The sequence below is a fragment of the Pelophylax lessonae genome (genome assembly GCF_965119305.1).
Source record: "Pelophylax lessonae genome assembly, chromosome: 12".
In the NCBI taxonomy this organism is placed as follows: domain Eukaryota; kingdom Metazoa; phylum Chordata; class Amphibia; order Anura; family Ranidae; genus Pelophylax; species Pelophylax lessonae.
Window position 1 is genome coordinate 33,745,527 of NC_138779.1, and position 22,525 is coordinate 33,768,051.

The 22,525-nt window shown below is 45.7% G+C and overlaps 1 protein-coding gene across 3 annotated transcripts in view; it reads right to left on the minus strand.

Moving 5' to 3' along the window:
* Positions 1-22,525, minus strand: part of MTOR (mechanistic target of rapamycin kinase) — a 254,519-nt gene that overhangs the window by 131,728 nt on the left and 100,266 nt on the right. For all 3 annotated transcript variants that reach the window (XM_082274319.1, XM_082274318.1, XM_082274317.1), the window contains exon 31: positions 8,334-8,409. In XM_082274319.1, coding sequence (XP_082130445.1) covers positions 8,334-8,409 — 76 coding nt within the window. The remainder of the gene's footprint in view (positions 1-8,333; positions 8,410-22,525) is intronic.

The window sequence follows — 22,525 nt, forward strand, 5'->3', positions numbered from 1 at the left end:
CTAACTGGGCCCAATTTGGGCATTTGCACTTAGGGGTGTATTCACTTTTGTTGCCAGTGGTTTAGACATGAATGGCTGTGTGTTGAGTTATTTTGAGGGGGACAGCAAATTTACACTGTTATACAAGCTGTACACTCACTACTTTTTTGTGAGATACTGGATAGGTAAGCCTTATTATAGGCTTACCTGAAAGGTACAAAGATAGGGGAGTTTACATCCTCTTTAGGGCAATAGGAAAGACAGGACAGTGGGGAATCCAATTTTAACAAAAGGTCCACTTTGACTAAATGCCCCTGTGTGCAAAGACCGCCATTTTTGGTTTTGCTATAAAACTTAAGGGATTTTCTATTAAACTTTTAGAAATTTCCAGGATGTTTCATAAAGGGGGCCACTGCAGCTAGCCAGTTTAAAGCTGAACTAAACTCTCTCAGTCAACAATAACTAGTCATGGCCAAAAATATTGGCACCCCTTCCTGTTCCATTCTTGTCAGATAATGCACAACTTCGCACAGAATATTGTTGCAATTACAAATGTTTAGGCTTTCTCATGCTTAGTTCTTTTGTTTGCATTGGTAGGACACAAAAAAAGTAAAGAAAAAGCCAAATCTGGCAAATTCCACACAAAACTCTAAAAATGGACTGGACAAAATTATTGGCACCTTCTCAAAATTGTATGAAATTGCATTCAAGTTTTTGATGCTCCTGTAATTTGTAGATAAACTCACCTGTAATAATTAACAGGGGGTGACAATATAGAAATCACACCGGCAACCAGTTAAAATGGTGAAAAATTGACTCAAACTTTCTGTGGTGCGTCTGTGTGCCACACGGAGCATGGAGAAGAGAAAGAGCAGCAAAGAATTGTCAGAGGATTGGAGAACAAAAATTATGGAAAAGCATGGACAATCTCAAGGTTACAGACTAATCTCCAGACTGAGATCTTAATGTTCCTGTGTCCACTGTGCGCATTATTGTCAAGAAGTTTACAGCCCATGCCACTGTAGCTAATCTCCCTGGATGTGGACGAAAGAGAAAAACTGATCAACAATTGCAATGAAGGATTGTTTGAGTGGTGGATAAAGAACCTCAATCAAATTCCTGACAAGTTCAAGCTGACCTTCGGGCGCACGGTACAACAGTGTCGGCCCACACTATACATCGCCATCTGAATGAAAAAGGACGCTATGGTAGGGGACCCAGGAAGACCTCATTGCTGACCTAAAAACATAAAAAAGCCAAATTGGAGTTTGCCAAAACTTACCTGAGGGAGCCAAAATCCTTTTGGTAGATTGTGCTGTGGACAGATGAAACAAAATTACAGATTTTTGGTAAAGCCCATCATTCTACTGTTTTCAGAAAAAGAAATGAGGCCTTTAAAAAGAATACAGTTCCTATAGTCAAACATGGTGGAGGTTCACTGATGTTTTGGGGTTGCTTTGCCACTTCAGGCAACGGAGGTCTTGGCCGTGTGCATGGCATTATGAAATCTGACGACTACCAAAAAATTCTGGGGTGCAATGTAGGGCCCACTGTCAGAAAGTTGGGTCTCCGTCAGAGGTCATGGGTCTTACAGCAGGACATGGCACATGTCAAAAAGCACCCAGAAATGGTTTAAGACAAAGCGCTGGAGAGTACTGAACTAAATCCCATAGAGAGATCTCAAAACAGCAGTTGGGAAAAGGAATCCTTCCAATCAGAGACCTGCAGCAGATGGTGAAAGAAGAGTGCTCTAAAATTCCAGTAGAGAGGTGTAAGAAACTCATTGATAGTTACAGGAAGGGAATGATTTCAGTTATTTTTTCCAATGGTGGAACTACCAAATATTAAATGGAGGGTGCCAATAATTTTGTCCAGTCCATTTTTAAAGTTTTGCATGCAATGTGTCAGATTTGGCTTTTTATATATAAATACAATCAGCGCAAATAATAACAGTGAGAAATAAATCAACGTGTTGCTCAGCTGAACACTGTTTAGAGTCGGTTCACACTAATCCGACTCCAAGTCGCCCCGACTTCGGGCAACTAATGAAGTCGCCCGTGCAGCGCGACTTCAGCGCGGCTTGCAACGACTTCTCATAATAGAAGTCAATGCAAGTCGCTCCGACTTTGCCAAAAAATAGTGCAGGAACCTTTTTCTAAGTCGGAGCGACTTGAGCCGCTCTGATTAGAATGGTTCCATTGCACAGCATTGGAAGCTACTTGTCAGGCGACCAAGTCGCCTGACAAGTCGGAGTAGTGTGAACCGGCACTTGGTGTTTTCACATCAAAATGGAATACAGTGTAACTCAACATAAATCCACAAAAATTAAATAAGTCCCAAAAGAGTATTTCTACAATGTAAATGTGTTCACATGTTCAAAAAAAAAATTGTATCAGAAAAGTTCAGTAATAATGACGATGTGATAAGTAAACATGCAAAGGCACATAAAAACACCCAATGTTTTCACTCTTCAGGCACAGATGCGACTCCTCCATCAGACAAAATGCTTGCTCAATCAAATCAACATATTCCCAACCAAATAAATCTGGTCTCCTTCTTGCTTCTCAGTGATTCAAGTCTACTGCCTGAGGGACTCCTCTCGTTCAGCTCATATAGAAGGCAAAAAGGGGCATAGACATAGTGTACTCTGTATAATAATTTCATTAAAATACCCCACTCTAAAATGCACTTGCAAGATCATAAAAACAATAGCGATTTGATACAATCTCCCCAGCCGTCTCACCATCCAGCACAGCGCGGTCCCGGCCTGATGTCACAAGCTCAGCTCCTCCCTAAACGGGTTGCCCCCAATGATTGGGCTTCATCAGTAGGGGAGCTTGTTTCAAAGCGCTATTGTTGTTATGATCTTTGAAATGGATTTTAGAGTGGGGTATTTTAATAAAGTTGTTATACAGAGTACACTATTTCTTTGCCCTATATATGAGCTGAATGAGTGTAGCCCGCTTGGGCAGTGGACTGGATCACTGAGAAGCAAGGCGATGAGTTTTATCTGGTTGGGAATATGTTGATTGAGCGAGTTGTTTGATGCATTGTGGGTAGCAGGCATTTTGTCTGATGGAAGAGTCGAACCTGTGCATGAAGATTGTAATCACTGGGTGTTTTTATGTGCCTTTGCATGTTTATTTATCACGTTGTCATTATTACTGAACTTTTCTGAAAATATATATTTTTTTTTTAACAAGTAGACACATTCACATTGTAGAAATACTCTTTGGGGACTTATATTAGTAATTTTTTGGGGATTTATGTTGCGCTACACCAGGGGTAGGCAACCTTAAGAGGTGGAGATCTACCTGAACAACATGGGAGCAGTCAAAAGATCATCAGGCACAGTGTCACCACCTCACACGGCAAAAGGGTTTAAATCAGGTGGTGAGGAGGCAACATATCGCTTCCTCACCACCTGTCAAACACATTCAGAGGGGCAGCAGTGCCTGCTGCACTTGTGAAGGAGCCCTTAGGTGCATTCCGCACCGGCACCCTTAGGGCTGGTTCACATGTAAAGTTGCGGAGTGGTAAAACCCTGCGGTTAAGTTTACCTCCCCCAATGTGAAGGGAAGGGGGAAGGTATTGGGGCTGCCTGGATCAAGAAGTGGTCTAAATCAATATACCCAAAGTGTAATAGAATAGAAGTATAAATAAAAAAGCGTAAGGTATTATTGCTACCCAAGTAGCCTATGGTCTCAAAAATTATGCACAATGTATGATAGAATGTCAAACATGCAAATGTATAACACAGTGATAAATGTCATTTATCATCATATACACTTTGGGTATATTGATTTAGACCACTGCTTGATACAGGCAGCGCCAATACCTTCCCACTTCCCTTCACACATATATATACCCTGTATAGGGTCATATTTAGGAGGTAGGATACAGCCTTGAATATCCTAAGCGCAGATCCCCCCCCTTCTTACCTCCCCCAATCACTGCCCCCTTTAGCTTCAGGCATGAAACCCTGTGCCAACTGCGACCCATTCAAGTAAACGCGGCCACTCTGCAAGGGCCCAGCAACTGCATGCTTCTGCAGGGTCCAAGGGGTTAAAGCAGGTGGTGAGAAAGCAATGCTGCCTGCTTTAACCCCTTGTTTTCTGTACTGCACAAGGTTGCAGGGCACTTTCAGAGTGGCCTCATTCACTTGAATAGGTCATGCTTAGCAGGTGCTACACCCACCAACCATGACAGGGTGTTTAACTCCTGCTGCGGCATGTGTACAGCTCTGGCCACTGCAGCTAAAGGTGGTGTGGTTGGGGCAGGGGTGGTAAAACCACATCTTAACTATGGGATTTTAACCCCCAAAACTACAAATGTAAATGAACCCTTACTGTTCTGAGCCCCATATATGATTGCATTCATACTGATGTGCTGCGTTTTACCTGCACCGCAGATGCAGAGCAGTGTATTTGCAACTTCCGTGGGTTAGCTGCACTTTGCCATAGACTTCTATTCTGCATTCATAAGTTTTGATGCGCTTTCATAAAGTGCACCAAACCCAAAGGATATAATAGAAGTCTATGGCTAAGTGTAGCAAACCCGCAGGAAATCTGAAGGTACACTGTACTGCATTCTGCGGTGTGGGTAAACTGCAGCACATCAGTGTGAAAGAATCCTAATACTATTATGCTCAGTATATTGCTTTACAATGACCTGAAGATCTCTTCTTTCCTGCTCCTGGCACCACTCTGGAGACAGTTAGCTGGGATAAGAGGTGGAATGCAGTTGGTATCACTCTGCATGGGACAGGAGCCAGCACTACAGAGGAGGCATCGGCCTATGCGGCTCTTGCTCCCTACTACAGCTTCAACTTTACAGGTAGTCCCTCTGCATTGCATGCTGTTTGATGCTCTGGGATGGCGGTCAGCAAGCTCAGACCATGATCTACCAGTCACCTGGTAGATCACGATCTACACGTTGCTAACCCCCTGTGCTACACTGTATTCATTTTAGTATAATATTTCCGTTTTTTGTTTCCCTACTTTTTTGTGTCATACCAATACAGACAAAAGAAATAAACATGAGAATGTCTAAACATTGGTAATTGCAACAATTTTCTGGACAAAGTGGTGCATTATCTGACAGAAATGCAGGGGTGCCAATATTTAAGCCATGTTTAATCCTTAGGAATGACCATTATATTTACTTGTTTTAATTTTTTTCTTTTTTAACCATTATTCAGTTTCTTCCTGGTTTCTGGCCATGTGCAAAATTATGTCAGACATCCCAGGAGGCTTCCTGGGCATTTTCTTTTTTATTTCATCAGGAGAAGGAAGGGGGGGGGCTTAATTTCATCTGGGAGGAGGGGCTTTCCCAACTAAGCACACCCTCCTGTTGCATGTCTGGGCTACGAGCAGAGGGATTGTAAGAAGTAAATGCTACATGAAACATCTGCCCTTACTCAAGATGGCCACAGCTAGAAAATGCTGGGGGGGGGGGGGGGGTGAATCATGGATATATGAGTTCACTTTGAATAATAGAAATGAATGAAATGGCGTTTTTTAGTTTGTAGTGTTCAGACACAATTCCACTTTAATTCTCATGGCTGGTAAACATATAGTTGCGCATTTCTAGCGACAGACCTGATAGACCATTTGAGCTTTTATGCGGTCCCCTCTTCTGTGTTTTCAAGTAAAATTCCAAGCACAGCTCCAGCCAAAAACTTTTGATTTGGTTTTGGATATAGCCGGGAAGAGTTAGAGAATTTTAACCATATAACCAAAACTAAAAGGAAAAACTATTTGGCTGGAGTTAGGCTTTAAGCATTAAACTAAGAAATTAAAAGTGCCTCTAAAGGCTGAAGGTTTACTACCTTCATGCATTCTATTAATGAAGGTAAAAAACCTCTATGCAGCAGTCCCAGCCCCCCTAATACTTACCTGAGCCCTATTCTTGATCCAGCGATGTGCATGAGAGCCTAGGCTCTCCAGGGACTCTGCCTCCTCATTGGCTCCCGCTGCTGTCAGTCACAGAACCTGGGTCAATCAGGAGAGAGAGAGAGGGGGCATGGCTGAGCCGTGACTGTGTGTGAATGGACACCCAGAGCCACAGCTTAAAAGTGAGCCTCCTCGGGTGCCCACATTGCAAAATTCTTGCTCTGGAGGCACTCGGCAGGAAGGAGCGGCCAGGATTGCCGGTGAGGGACTCGAGAAGAGGAGGATCGGAGCTGCTCTGTGCAAAACTGTATAACAGGTTTGTTTTTTTTAAAGAGACTTTAATATTAATCTTACATTCCCTGGTTCCTCCCAACCATCTCATCAAAATGCTAAGGAATTCTGTAAATGAAACCTGTCTCTATTACACAGGGCTTTTTTTAACTGGAACTTGGTGGAACTCAGTTCCACCACCTTTGGCTCAAGCTTTCTGTTCCCCGCTCACCACTATCACTTGTAAACACAGAAGTCTGGCTTCTGTGTTTACAAGTGACAGCTTGTCTTCCAATGGCTCCCACTGATCTGATCTGCTGAGCAGATCCTGATTGCAGGAAGAGGACAAGGGAGATGCAGGTGCCCAAGGTGCATCCTGCATGTAACCCCCCTGAACTCTGCACCCTGTGTGTAACCCCCCCCACCCCAAACTCTGCACCCTGTGTGTAACCCCCCCCCACCTCGAACTCTGTACCCTGTGTGCAACCCTCCTGAACTCTGCACTGTATAGTTAATGACCCTTTACGATCCTCCTACTGTTTGATGTAGTTTAAAATTTGGCCACACCCACTATTTGATGCAGTTTGGAGGGTGTGTAGGTGAGGGGGGTTGTGGGGGATTATGGTTGAGTTCCTGCTCCTATTCTCTGAGAAAAAAAAGCCCTGCTATTACATATCTTTCTAATGACCAGGTGATGATACCACTCGGTCCAGGTGCTTCTCTATGCAATGCAGGCAGATGGCGGCTGGTGGGAGGGGTCAGCAGGGTGCTGTACTGTACATCGTTCCCTAAAAACATCACAGCACCCGGCTCGGTACTCCTCTCAAGAGCCTTCAGTCCTGATGCAAGCAGTGGGCTGACTCTTAGGAAAGGTTATGCAAATATGAAAATGCCTTGATGGGTGGACGTTAGTCTGCAGAAGTGGGCGTTCCCCAGAAGATTATTTGCATACTTACCACCCGTGCTTAACGCACACATGTGATCCTGAGCCTCCATGACTGAAACTGATGCTGGATGTCCTCCAGCCAGTTAATGGGGCAGGTTCTGTCCGACTTTCTGCAGCTTCTAATGCACATTATGGAGAAGCTCACAGTGTGCAATGAAACCAGAGAAAAACACAATTTCACTACAGGAGAGGAGCCTGTACAACTGTGCAAGACTGAAGGGAAGGCTGAAGTTCAGCTTCAACTGACCCGAGTCTGTTCAATAATAATTGAATTATATTTTCTGGGTATTTCTTAAAACAGTATGGGAATACTTTTTTTTTTTTTTAACATACTTACCTAGGTGGCTGCAGCTCCGGTCCCCTGCCGGCTCCAACATTGATAAAAACAAAAAGCGGAGTGCCTCTAAGTTTAATCAGCCAAAGATAAAACAGCTGCAAAAAACGTGCTCACATTAGAACAAAATGAGAATAAGCTCATCTGAATGGTGGTCTGCTGAGACCGGGAAGTCTGCGTCCAGGTAAGGTGACTCCACGATGGTAGTGCACGAGATGAAGCGTGGTAAGCCGTAGCGCCGTCTGGCTGGATGTCCGGCTGCTTCCGGATACTACTCCGCTCTTTAGACGCTTGCATGCAGAGACACCTGCATGACATCACAAGTACAGCAGGCAATCGCACAACGTGTTTTAGAGCATGCGCAGGAGCCTCTCCGCGCGTGTGCGCTCTTTTTTCAAGTGCAGTAACGTTTTTTTGCACCCGTTTTATCTTTGGCTGATTAAAATGATTACACTTAGAGGCGCTCCGCTTTTTGTTTTTATCTTTGAATTACCGAGTCGACCTCTCTCTGCAGCAGAGCCAGCCCTTGGTGTCATCTATTCCCTTCAACTCCTCCATTTTATCTATACCTACTAGTGACTATACATGAACTCTAACCCCTTTGATGCTATCTAGGTATGTGTTACACGCCAACTTTTACCTTGTTTGGCTCTAAAATTGAGAACGGAGTTATCGGCAGTGTTTGATTGCTCGGTTCTCATAGCTCCTTGAGCAGAGAGCTGCTGACTGTCAGTCCCCCCCCCCCCCCCCGAAAACATATGAAATACACCACAACATGTTCAGTGATTTTACCAGAAGGTTGGAATTTTTAGCAGCCTGCAAATAATTCAGGAGAATACATAAAATCGCTTTGATGTGTTATTTTGGTCGGCTTGATTATGCCGCAACCATGGATGCAGGACACACTCACCATTTCCCCATAATGCTTCATAGCAAACTCTAAGACCCCGGACGCTGCCTCCGGCTGCTGGAGCTTATTGTTAATGCTGAGAGAGACAAAAAAGAGAAGACAGACAAATATGAGGAGGCCTTCTGGACACAATGCAGTATGGTGATATAAAACACTGCTCAGTCACACAGACATCCATGCACCCACACTGGCAGACAGCCAAGCGCTTATGTAATGGGCAATAATGCTGAACTATCCCAACAATGTCATAAACTGTTATTTTATAGACGCACGCACACGGCTAGATGAATGCCTGGGTACTGGAGACAAAAGCCATGCACCAAGGTGTTATGGAACAGAAACAACTACACACCAGGCACTGGCAAATCGCCCACCCAGGCATGCTGGGACCTGTAGTTCTTACACAGAGATGATTGCTAAATTCTGCAATACATACCTATGACCAGGACCTCAAAAAGTAATTTCTTTGGTCTGATACGGAATGGGATATCCATACTGCTTGGATACCCAAAACTGGCTTTCCAATTCTGAGTGGATACCGGTGTGTTGCCTAACCCTCTAGCGTCTTTTATCATTCCAAGAGGATGGCAAGTAGATTTCTCAACTCAAACGCTAAGTTCAGCCAACCTGCCAGGGCTGGTAGGATATTTTTCGGATTTTTACTGCTCCCATGTGAAAATGAACAACATTTTTAAAAATAAATAAGGGTGTTTTCACACTAGCACTTTTGGTGCGCACCCGGGTTCGATTGACGTCAGAATTTGGTTCTTTTTTGATGATGTGAACACTGTCTTTGAACTCGGGTGCGCACCTGCGAACCGTACCCGAGTCCACTTAAAAAGGGTGGTCTGGGGTACGGTTCATGTGAACTCCAGTACAGTTCTCTGCTGATGAGAACGCAATCGTACCAAAGCGAGCAATTCTATCCATTTTGGCACCTTCTCGTTTACAGCGGTTGCCAAGCAACATGAGTACGCGCCGGCTGCAGCTTGATTACACAAGTGTACCGAGGTTCGGATACAAAAATCAAATGTGAACACAGTCCATGGGGGGCAGGGGAAGGGGGGAGCAATCGAACTTGGGTTCGGACCAGGCAATCTCACCAAGTGGGAAAACACCCTTAAAAAGTGTGTTTTTTTTTTTAATCTGCCTGAAGTTGAAACTTTAAAAATGGTATGAAACCAAAAGCAAATATTATATTGCAGGTTACCAATTCTTAAAGTGTTACTAAACCCAGGAGCCTGCAGTCACTATATCTGGTCTCCAACAGTACACAGAACATGGAAATGAAATTATTTTACTAAATATAAACTGCTAAATACCTTTTCTCATATTATTCTGTAGCCTTCAGTGATAATTGTGAACATTGTAACTGGTAAGAATGTACAAGAAGTAAGAGGCTTAAAATATTTCTGGCAAGATCAACAGGTAGTTTAATATAATAAAATGCTCGCAATGGTATATTTACCAGACCAAATGGGAGAAAATAATAGATGTACATTTTTAGGGTTCACATTCACTTTGAAGCAGGGTACCAGGAGATATATATATATATATATTTTTTTTTTTTTTTCTTGCAGTTACATTGGTCCACCTTTGACGCATGTAAGCATGTATAGTTCATACCTGTGGGATCCCTGTGGGATGACGCTACTACAGCGATCCCTGTGTACCAGGTTCAGTGGCAAGCGGATGGCCTGCTGCATAATTACCACTAGGAGTCACTTTACAATAAATACAAGGCATTCTATGACTGGATGAGGTAGAGAGACGGGGCAGTGATGTCACAATCTACACCCAATCCAAAAAAACAAACAAAAAAACAAACAAACCCAGAATTCAGCTTTAAGTGTCGGTTCACACTAGGGCGACACGATTTCAGGCGAGTTATGCCGTCGCCCATGCACCGCGACTTCGGCGCGGCTTGCAACGACTTCACATAATGGAAGTCAATGCAAGTTGCTCCGATGTCGCCCTGAAGTAGTGCAGGAACCTTTTTCTAAGTCGGAGCGACTTGAGTCGCTCCTATTAGAATGGTTCCAATTGCACAGCACGGTCCGCCACTTGTCAGGTGACCAAGTCGCCTGACAAGTCGGAACAGTGTGAACCGGCACTAAGGAATGCTGTAGGAAATGCTAGATTTATTTTTTTTGGTAGGACTGCTAGTTTCCATGAAGAAGTTACACAGGTCATTTTGAACTCAATGTTAGGAAAACTAAAGGAATAGTGGTGTGCTTGTCACTGTGTCTCTTCCCACCAATCAGCTCTCAGACCTCGTCTCACTGAGCTCTGCAGCGTGTAACTTTAGCTCTCCGCCAACTTTTTTTCTGAACTCAGACAGGTTTTAGAATTCTGGACTTTGAATGGATGTAAAGAAGAGAATACTAAAGATAAACAGGCACAACTTATGTAGGATGATTTGTTTAATCTCTGTATAACCTGAGACCAGCCACTTCACTGAGTATATGGAAGGGTTTACAACCACTTTACGTGTTTAACATACAAATTATTTAGCATGAAAAAATATATCTTATGACAGGTCCACTAAGACTAAAAATGGCAGCCAAGAATTTATTTGCTACATACATTTTTTTATTCTTAGCCAGCAGTATATTAGCAATTCCCTTGCATAAAGCCAATTTTTTGCATCGGGTTTGCAATCCTTTATATAGGACGATCTATGCTGTATCATAGAATTGCTAGGAAGCAAAGCATAGAATTCCTAGGAAGCAAAAACCACAAATACGTCACAAAGCAATGTTAGTATATATCCCCCAATGGCACAACTACCTCTAGCAACGGAATGTCACATAAACATTTAAACACTGGCTCCTTTGTTACAAGAATTCCGGTGAGACCTCGCGCCAAGCAGGGCGCTTGGATCTGCCATTATTTTCTACCTAAATCACCGAAAAAATAAAAACAAACGGAAAATTCTGCCCTTGTTTTATAAGCGGTTTACAATCTTTCGCTGAAGTACAAAGAGCTTCTGATTCTGTTACTTCCATGGATTCAATATTTATGTAATCAAACAAATGAGATTTTTAAGACCACAGAAGCATACAACACAAACCACATTTCTGCAGTCAGAAAGCAAAAAAAAAAAAAGGAAATTGAGAGAAAGGGCTCCGTACAATGAAGTACAGATCAACCCCGACCAGCAGAGCTTTTGGAAAGACGAGAAAATAACAAATACGAAAGATTTAAACTCTCACGGGGCTGAATATATCAGAAGCGTTAATGAGACCTCCAGACATTAATGTGAAAGAGCTTCTGTTAAAACGTTGATTATTTTCACAGCACGGTGCGGACTAGCATCTGGGTTTTTGAAGTTCGATTTTTGACCCAAAGCCATCGCTCCCCACTAAGTTCTTTGACGTTAAGAGTGGTCCTTCGCTCTGCGCTCCCAAGGCGTTGATTGAGGTCTATGTGGTTCAGGAGACTGACACTTGAGTGAAGGGGCCCGCTGAGCGCTCGGCTGCATTTATTGACACTACAACAGCGGAGAAAGTCATAGGCAAACACTGGATTTCCTTTTCCTAAGAGCCTGTCTGTCAGCCTCCAACACATCTGTAGGCAAGACGTGCTTCGAGCATCAAGGCCTAACCTGCCTCTCGTCAACTTTCACCTTCTAACAGCCACACGTTACATGAACTAGAACAATGAACTCCAGTGACAGTTTTATTAGGAATTCTCCAGGATTCCCATGGGAATTAAAATATACGTGATGACTGGAGAGAAAGCGGAGAAGAAAGTTATTAGGACCATGCCGCCACATGTTTGCCATAAAAGTTCTTAAAAGTTTAGAAATATTTACTTTCAAAGGCATCACCCTATTTACTTCTGCTCTTTGTAGAAATTCCTGCATCTAAAAAGGCAAGATGTGTGCGTTTACACCTGCGGTCTATGAGAAGACTGTCACTATAATGTAGAAACTGTATGTGACGGTGTTCACCGTCACTGGGATTTAACGACAGATGGGTGATGGTTTAAATTGCTTCATATTTGTCAGCAAGGTCTCCATGTAGAAATATTGAGATTTGTTCCCATTTGCCATGAGGTCTTTGGCCAGGAAGTACAACTCCTAATATGGTCATTCCAGGAAGTTCAATGAGGAGACTGACTGTCTAACAATGTTGCTTTTGTCTGAGGTGGCTTTCCATTCACCTATTGTCGGGTGTGCTAATGAACCCACCTGTTGTCTGCTAAGGGATGTATTGACACTCAGAGTAATGTGTATTAGGGGGGCTCTTTATGGAACCATTGTTCCGTGTCTGGCTAGTGTGTACATTGATTGCCCCCTGGGGGCTTCTGTCTCATTACACATAACAGTCCTTAACCAATCCCTGCTGACTCATTTTCAAGTCCTCATTTGCATGGCTAAGGAGGACCTGAAGGAGAACGGCATGTACTGTGCAATTGACCAATGGGAAAGCGGTTGTTGGGGGCAGGATGTTCCAAATTCTGTATAAAAGTGTGCTGTGTGCTTCCAATAAATGGTCTTCCTGTTTGAACTTGCATACAGCCTGCTTGGTGTTTGTTCTAATGGATTCCGAACGGCACATAGCTGTAGTTCGGATCCCGGAGCCTTGGTTGACCGAACCAACAGACGTTGCGATCTGCAAGCTGACTCACTAGAAACAGAGGAGTGTCGGGAGAGCGGAAGCGAGCGAGCAAGGGTCTCTTTACACTGTAGTTGAAGGATATCTAAAACCAGGAAAAGAAAATGTAATCTATTGCACCTTACCAGTTCTTCAGCATGGTGCCTGCATTGCTTTTCCTTTCAGACTATGTTTTTTTCAGCTGGTGATTCTGTGAATAACACACAGTACTGTAGAGGTGAGGGTTGCCACCTAGAGGCAGGAAGTATCTATGGAGGGAGCCATGGTTTTCACCCAGCCTGAACTTTAAAGTGGTTGTAAAGGCTCAAGTTGTTTTTTTACCTTCATGCATTCCATGGATCCTGGGTCTCTTCCTCCTTATTGGCTGAGAAAGCAGTGGGAGCCATCAATCACAGCCAGTGAGCCAATGAGGAGAGAGAGGGGTGGGGCTCAGCAGCAAGCCTTCTCAGATACCCCCATAGCAAGCTGTTTGCTATGGAGGCAGGTGGCAGGAGGGAGGGGCCAGGAGGGCCAACAGGGGAGCCGAGGATTGGGGCTGCTCTGTGTAAAACCATTACAAAAAGCAGGTAAGTATAACATGTTATTTTAAAAGAAAACCAAAGTAGGGAAGGAGGGAAGTAGGGAGGGATGGAGGGGAGGGGAAGGATGGAAGGGGAGGGGAGGAAGAAAATGGAAGGAGGGGAGGGAGGAAGGAAGGAAATGGGAGGGAGGAGAGGAAGAAATGGGAGGAAGGAGATGGTGGGATTAGTAGTTTACACAAGAAAGATATTTATGCTCCCATTTCACATACTTGCCAATTGTCCCTTTTTTCCTGGGACAGTCCCTGCAAATAGGAGCCTGTCCCGGGTAATTTATATTGTCCCTGGAAGCGCCTGTTAATCGGGCTGCCCATAAATGTTACGCAAAAGTAGTGCAGCTGAATGGGAGAATTATTCCAACTCTGCTACTGTGGCCTTAAGTTTGAAATTCCCTTTTTGAATTCCTGTAATTCTCTCTATATTGAGTAGACCCTATAATCTGATAAGTAGGCGTCATTAATTATGCAGAGTGGGCGGAGCTTCAGGGAAGTGGGTGTGGTAAGTAATTGATAGCTGTGCTGCAAAGTGTCCCTGGAAATTTTTTTTAAATGTTGGCAACTATGATTGGCAACTATGATTTCAGCTCAATAGTTTACACAAAATAGAGAAAGATGTTTATGCTCCCATTTCAGCACACTGGAGGAGTTGAGTACTTTTGCATTTCTGGAAAGATCAACAAGTATTTTCTGTACTTGCTGAAACTGTTTTCAGACTATAAAAAAACAAAACTAATGCAACCACCATATCCAACAACCTCCACATTTGATTCAACCCATTTAGATCTGTCCTCCCAATCTATATAAAATCCGAAACCTTAAAAGGCAGAATGTGTGTGCTTACACCTGCAGTCTCCAGGATACCTATATTACCCTCTTGGATGAGAAGCCTCTATCATGTATAAATACCAGTTACAGTGCCTTGAAAAAAGTATTCATACCCCTTGAAATTTTCCACATTTTGTCATGTTACAACCAAAAATGTAAATGTATTTTATTGGGATTTTATGTGATAGACCAACACAAAGTGGAACGTAATTGTGAAGTGGAAGGAAAATGGTTTTAACATTTTTTTACAAACAAAATATCTGAAAAGTGTGGCATGCATTTGTATTCCGCCCCCCAGGGTCAATACTTTGTAGAACCACCTTTCACTGCAATTACAGCTGCAAGTCTTTTTGGGTAGGACTATCAGCTTTGCACATCTAGACAGTGATATTTTTTGCCCATTCTTCTTTACAAAATAGCTCAAGTTCTGTCAGATTGGATGGAGAGCATCTGTGAACAGCAATTTTCAAGTCTTGCCACATATTCTCAATTGGATTTAGGTCTGGTCTTTGATTGGACTGGACTTTGGCCATTCTGAAACATGAAAATGCTTTGATCTAAACCATTCCATTGTAGGTCTGGCTGTATGTTTAGGGTCTTTGTCCTCCTGGAAGGTGAACCTCTACTCCAGTCCAAATCCTTTGCAGACTAACAGGTTTTCTTCTAAGATTGCCCTGTATTTGGCTCCATCCACCTTCCCACCAACTCTCACCAGCTTCCCTGTTCAACATGATGCTGCCACTACGTTTCACAGTGGGGATGGTGTGTGTTCAGGGTGATGTGCAGTGTTAGTTTTCTGCCACACATAGCATTTTGCTCTTAGTTCAAAAGATAGGATTATTGTACTTACCAAAAAATACATTTCTCCGAGTTCATTGAAGGACACAGCGCTCCATAAAATCATGACTACTGGGACGTCCAAAAGCAGTGCAAAAAAAAAAAAAAAAAAATGAGGGGTGTGGAAAATAACCCAAGGCTAAACATAAGAGCCCTTAAGCAGGACACAGGAGCCTTAACTGGGTCACATTTGCCTCATCTGAAAAAGAAAAGTCTAAAGAAAAACACCACTAATAGAGAACAGCCCCTCTTAAAACAGCAGCCTGCAAAACTTTGCAGCCAAAAGAAGCATCTGCAGATGCCAAAGTATCCACCTTATAGAATTTTGTGAAGGTATGCACCGACAACCAAGTGGCCGCCTTGCAAACTTGCGATATTTGTGCCGGATGATGGAAGGCCCAAGAAGTACTCAGCGCCCAAGTAGAGTGTGCCATGACAGGGAAAGGTGGAACCTGACCTTTAATGGGATAGGCCTGAGTCACTGTCTGTCTGATCCATCTGGAGATGGTAGCCAAAGGAACGGCCAGCCCTGTTAGGAATGCTTCCTGAGCACACTGATGTGCTGTCATGATTCTGCAATCCAAAGGGTTAACCTAGAGCAGACTGATTGCAGTAATTGGCAAACAGGTTGCCTTATTTAAACAGCTCAGAAGCACTGTGTCTTCGCTGTCTTGTCTGCAGCTCTTCCTGTGTTCCTGAAGCCTGCTTCCTGTTACCTGTTTGATATCCGTTTGACCTTTGGCTTGTTCCTGACCTTGTTGACCTGCTGCCCGTCCTGACCCCCGGCTTGTTTGACCATTCTCTCGGATCTCCCTTGTCTGCTTATCTGCCTTCGGATCTTGACCGGTTTCTCCCTTGGTGGGGCGACCCTGAGGACTGCGACCTGGTATCCACACGCAGCAAAGTCCATCCTCACCACTAGAGGCCCTGGCGAAAACCGGTGGATACTTAGATTCCGCACCTCAGGTTAGCCTGTGTCACTTACCTTGGGGGGTCCCGTCTAAGCTCCGCCCTCCAGCACCAGTGGGGCCTTCCTCTGCCATCAGGCTACCACTTGTATCCCTAACAGTACAAGACAGCCATGACGGAGCCTGCAAGAGAAGCCTCACCGTTGGAAGAGATCTGCCAACACCTCGCAACCCTGTCTCAAGCCGTAAAGTCGCTTCAAAACGGCTACACACAGCTAGAGGAACAGTTGCGCTCTACGACACTTCAGGGGGGTCCTCCTGTATTATCTGCTTCCTCTCCTGCTGCAGCACCCTCTGGACCTGCTTCTGGCCCTACCGTAGTGATGCTGCCACCAGAACCTCGAGTTCCTGCTCCAGAAAAATATTCCGGGGATCGCGGTAAATTCCGCGCATTTCGCAACGCCTGCCAGCTGTATTTCTCCCTGCAACCTCAAACCTTTTCTTTGGAGACCACCAAGGTGGGGTTTGTTATCTCCCTGCTCCTAGGCGAACCCCAGTCCTGGGCTCATCGACTCCTTGAAGAGGGCAGCCCCCATTTAAACTCCTTACGGTCATTTTTTGAGGCCATGGCACAGCTCTATGATGACCCGCAGCGATCCTCCACCGCAGAAACTGCGCTTCATGTTCTTCAGCAGGGTCGCAGGCCCGTAGAAGACTACGTCACTGACTTCCGCCGCCTCAGTTCCGATACGTCCTGGAACGAAGCAGCACTCCGGTATCAGTTCCGTCTCGGTTTGTCGGAAGGACTGAAGGACGAGCTGGCGCGGGTAGGTGTCCCTGACGCCTTGGAAGATTTGATTTCCCAGTCCATTCAAATCGACCGGCGGCTACGGGAACGCAGAGCAGAACGATCTCCGCAGCAGTTCAGACCAGCCTGGACGCTACCAGTTGCTCCTCCTGCATACTTTTCTTCCGCTGGGTCAGCTCCTACCAACCCCGCTCCTGCTGGAGTCGCCTCAGATACGCCCGAACCTATACAACTTGGGATCATAAGGCCTGCTTTGTCCCCGGAGGAGAGACGCCGTCGCCAGTTGGGTAACCTGTGCCTGTATTGCGGTGAAGCTGGCCACTATGTGCGCTCCTGCCCGGCAAAATATAATAAGTTCCTGCAGGCCTTACCATCCAGTTCTGTGGCAACTGTTACCAGTTCCTCCCACCTAGCCTTTCCTGTGTCATTACAGCTTCAGGAAGGACCCGTCCCAGTTACAGCAATCATTGACTCGGGAGCCTGCCGTTGTTTCATTGATCGCTCGTTCGCCCTGCAACATGGCGTACCTCTCCGGCTCAAGACACAGGACCTCACCATCTTCCTGGCTGATGGCTCCCACATCAAATCCGGGCCCGTGACCCAAGAAACTTTTCCCCTTCCTATGGTCTCCTCCTCCGGCCATAAGGAACTGATTATCTTGGATGTTATCAAATCCCCCTTATTTCCCATTATCCTGGGATTACCGTGGTTGCAAGCACATAACCCACAAGTCAATTGGATCACAGGCACCATCCAGTTCCCATCTCTGTACTGCAAGAGAGTCTACCCACTCCTCCTGAATTCCCCAAGACTCTGTTCTGTCTTGAATCTGAACCTGATGTATGTTCTGTGGTGCCCAAAGCATACCATGATTTCCTGGATGTATTCAGCAAACGGGGAGCAGAGACCTTGCCCCCCCACCGTCCATATGACTGCCCCATCAACTTGCTCCTAGGGGCCGAAATCCCGTTCGGCCGGATCTACCCACTTTCTGAACGTGAGCTGGACGTCTTAAAAAACTATGTAGACGAAAGTCTGAAGAAGGGGTTCATCCGTCCCTCTACCTCTCCAGCAGGGGCAGGTATCTTCTTCGTAGAGAAGGATCACACTCTCCGACCATGCATTGATTATAGGGATTTAAATAAAGTTACTATTAAAAACCGTTATCCCCTTCCTCTAGTCCCCGAACTCTTTCAGAGACTCAGATCTGCCGTCTTGTTTACCAAGCTGGATCTTCGTGGGGCGTACAACTTGGTGCGCATCCGGGAGGGCGACGAATGGAAGACTGCTTTCCGCACTAGATTCGGACATTTCGAATACCTGGTAATGCCATTTGGCCTTTGTAATGCTCCTGCCACGTTCCAACACTTTGTGAACGACATCTTCAGGGATTGGTTGGATATCTTCGTCATCGTATACTTGGATGACATCCTAATCTTCTCAACATCCCTAGAGCAGCATCGCGAGCACGTTCGAAATGTCCTCGGTCGCCTTCGCCAGCATGGTCTCTACGCCAAGGCTGAGAAGTGCGTTTTTGAGCAGAACAGTATCCCGTTTCTGGGGTTAATAATTTCCACAGATGGAATAGAGATGGATCCTCAGAAGGTCTCTGCCATTCTGGACTGGCCACCTCCATCAGACAAAAAGGGAGTACAGCGCTTCGTTGGCTTCGCCAATTTTTATAGGAGGTTCATTAAGGGGTTCTCCAACATCATAGCCCCTATTACTCACCTTACTAAGAAGAATGTCCGCTTCCAGTGGACCCCAGAGGCTCAGTCCGCCTTCTCGGTTCTTAAAAAACATTTTACCTCTGCCCCTATCCTGAGTCACCCGGATCCTGCCTTACCCTATCTCCTGGAGGTAGACGCATCGGAAGTTGCGGTCGGGGCAGTCATCTCCCAAAGACAGGGAACTAAAGACTTAACTCACCCAATAGCCTTCTTTTCCCGGAAACTCTCTCCTGCGGAGAAAAATTATGATGTCGGGGACCGGGAACTCCTGGCTATCAAAGCCGCTCTCGAAGAGTGGAGATATCTACTGGAAGGAGCATCACACCCGATTCTTATATTTACCGATCATAAGAACCTTGAATACTTAAGATCTGCAAAACGACTTAGACCCCGCCAGGCCCGATGGGCACTCTTCTTCTCCAGATTCTCGTTCCATATTACCTATCGGCCCGGGTCGAAAAATGTCAAACCGGATGCCCTGTCCCGGATGTTTGATAATCCTAAAGAAGATTTGGTACCTGACACTATCCTGTCAGAGAAAAACTTCCTGCTCCTGCTCACTAGCCTGAAATCCCATCTTGAGCAAGCCTCTGCCAACATTTCCGGTCCTCCTGGGATACCCCTGTCACGCAAGGATGGTTTGTTGTGGGCTAAGGACAAAATCTTTGTCCCAGAGGGAGTCAGAGTTTCGGTTCTAGCTGCCTGCCATGACCACCCTCTGGCTGGCCATTTTGGCGTTCATAGGACCCTTGACCTCATGCAACGCACCTTCTGGTGGCCTGAAATGGAAAAAGACTGCAGAAGTTATGTGTCTTCCTGTGTTTCTTGCTCCAGGAGTAAAACCACCAGAAGTAAGGCGTGGGGTCTCCTCAGACCACTCCCCATCCCTGACCGGCCCTGGCAAACTATCGCCATGGACTTTATCGTGGAACTTCCACCTTCGGCCGGGTGCTCTGCCATTTTTGTGGTTGTAGACCGGCTTACTAAGATGGCCCACTTTCTACCCCTCAAAGGTACCCCCTCTGTGAAAGAAACTGCAGAAGTCTTTATTAGGGAGATCGTGCGACTCCACGGGGTACCCAAGAACATTATCTCGGACAGAGGGGTACAGTTCACGTCACGCTTTTGGAGGGCCTTGTGTAAGCTACTAAAAATTGAATTATCTATGTCTTCAGCTTACCACCCGCAGACGAACGGGCAAACAGAGAGAACGAACCAGACCCTGGAACAATATCTCCGGTGCTTTACCACCTTCGTCCAGGACGACTGGGTAGCATTACTACCATTTGCGGAATTTGCCTTTAATAATTCACGACATTCTGTCACCGGCCAATCTCCCTTCTTTGCCAATTATGGGTTTCATCCTTCCTTTCTGCCCGACTTCCCATCTGATTCCGGAGTGCCCGCAGTTCAGGTCACCATTGGCTTCTTCACGAGTAACAACAAACTTCTGCAGGACACCTTGGCCAAGGCTCAGATAGCATCCAAAAGAATCTTTGATGGGAAAAAGAGGGGAGAACTGATTCTCCAACCAGGTGACCAGGTCTTTTTATCCACAGCTAACCTCCGCTTGGCATGCCCATCCAAGAAGTTGGCTCCCAGGTTTATCGGCCCATTCCCCGTTAAAAGAAGACTCAATGCCGTGTCCTATGAGTTATCCTTACCTGATACCCTACGGGTCCATCCTGTGTTCCATGTCACTCTTTTAAAACCCGTAGTTCCCGACGCCTTCCCCGGCAGAAGCCCTGGACCTCCGGAACCAGTGATGGTGGATGGCGACATGGAGTACGAAGTTGAGGCTGTACTTGATTGCCGGAAAAGAGGTAACCAGCTTCAGTTCCTTATTAAATGGAAGGGTTATGGGCCGGAAGAGAATTCATGGGAACCTGAGAGTAACATTCATGCCGGAGACCTGATCCAGGCGTTTTTTCTTGCCCATCCTCAGAAAAGCAGTTTGTTGGGCACCCGGAGGTTGCCTTTAAGGGGGGGGCAATGTTAGGAATGCTTCCTGAGCACACTGATGTGCTGTCATGATTCTGCAATCCAAAGGGTTAACCTAGAGCAGACTGATTGCAGTAATTGGCAAACAGGTTGCCTTATTTAAACAGCTCAGAAGCACTGTGTCTTCGCTGTCTTGTCTGCAGCTCTTCCTGTGTTCCTGAAGCCTGCTTCCTGTTACCTGTTTGATATCCGTTTGACCTTTGGCTTGTTCCTGACCTTGTTGACCTGCTGCCCGTCCTGACCCCCGGCTTGTTTGACCATTCTCTCGGATCTCCCTTGTCTGCTTATCTGCCTTCGGATCTTGACCGGTTTCTCCCTTGGTGGGGCGACCCTGAGGACTGCGACCTGGTATCCACACGCAGCAAAGTCCATCCTCACCACTAGAGGCCCTGGCGAAAACCGGTGGATACTTAGATTCCGCACCTCAGGTTAGCCTGTGTCACTTACCTTGGGGGGTCCCGTCTAAGCTCCGCCCTCCAGCACCAGTGGGGCCTTCCTCTGCCATCAGGCTACCACTTGTATCCCTAACAAGCCCTTTCCTTGGTCTGTCCTTAACCACAAATAGCAAGTCTGACCTCCGAAAGGACTCCGTAGATGCCAGATACACCCGAATCGCATGAACCACATCCAAGGTAGGCAAAGCAAGTTCCCTGGGATGAGCCAGCTTGGGACACAAAGAAGGCAACACAATGTCCTCATTCAAATGGAGGTCACAGACCACTTTAGGGAAGGAATGATAGGGCAGGGATGAAGAACCACCAAATGGGGACTGAGCCAGGATAATGCTGACAATTCCGATACCCTGCAGGCCGAGGTAATACCCACCAAAGAATGTCACCATCTGGGATAACGTAGGCAAAGGGAATCTTCTGAATATTCTCAAATGGAGGTTTCTGGAGAACCAAAAGTACTAAATTTAAATCCCAAAAGAGACTGTACTCGTTAGTGTTACAAGGTTTCAATTGTGAATGGGGAGCGGGTGTGTTAAATTTGGTGTTATCGCTCTCCCTCTCATACTGATCACTGGAAGTTCAACATGGCAACTCATGGAAAAGAACTCTGAGGATCTGAAAAAAAATTGCTGCTCTACATAAAGATGGCCTAGGGCGGCTATACAAAGATTGCCAGGACCCCGAAACTGAGCTGCAGCACGGTGTCTAAGACCATACAGTGGTTTAAACCGGACAGGTTCCACTCAGAACAGGCCTTGCCGTGGTCGACCAAAGAAGTTGAGTGCACGTGTTCAGCGTCATATCCAGAGGAAATGGACTTAAGAGTGCTGCCAGCATTGCTGCAGAGGTTGAAGGGGTCAGCCTGTCAGTACTCAGACAATACACTGCATCAAATTGGTCTGCATGGCTGTCATTCCAGAAGGAAGACTTCTAAAGATGATGCACAAGAAAGCCCGCAAACAGTTTGCTGAAGACAAGCAGACTAAGGACATGGATTACTGGAACCATGTCCTGTGGTCTGATGAGACCAAGATAAACTTATTTGGTGCAGATGGGTCAAGTGTGTGTGGCGGCAACCAGGTGAGGAGTACAAAGACAAGTGTCTTGGCTACAGTTAAGCATGGTGGTGGGAGTGTTATGGTCTGGGGCTGCATGAGTGCTGCCGGCATTTGTGAGCTACAGTTCATTGAGGGAACCATGAATAACCAACATGTACTATAACATACTAAAGCAGAGCATGATCCCCCTCCCTTCGGAAACTGGGCTGCAGGGCAGTATTCCAACATTATAACGACCCCAAACACATCTTTAAGATGACCACTGTCTTGCTAAAGAAGCTGAGGGTAAAAGTGAGTGACTGCTCCAGCATGTCTCCAGACCTAAATCCAATTAAGCATCTGTGGGCATCCTCAAATGGAAGGTGGAGGAGCGC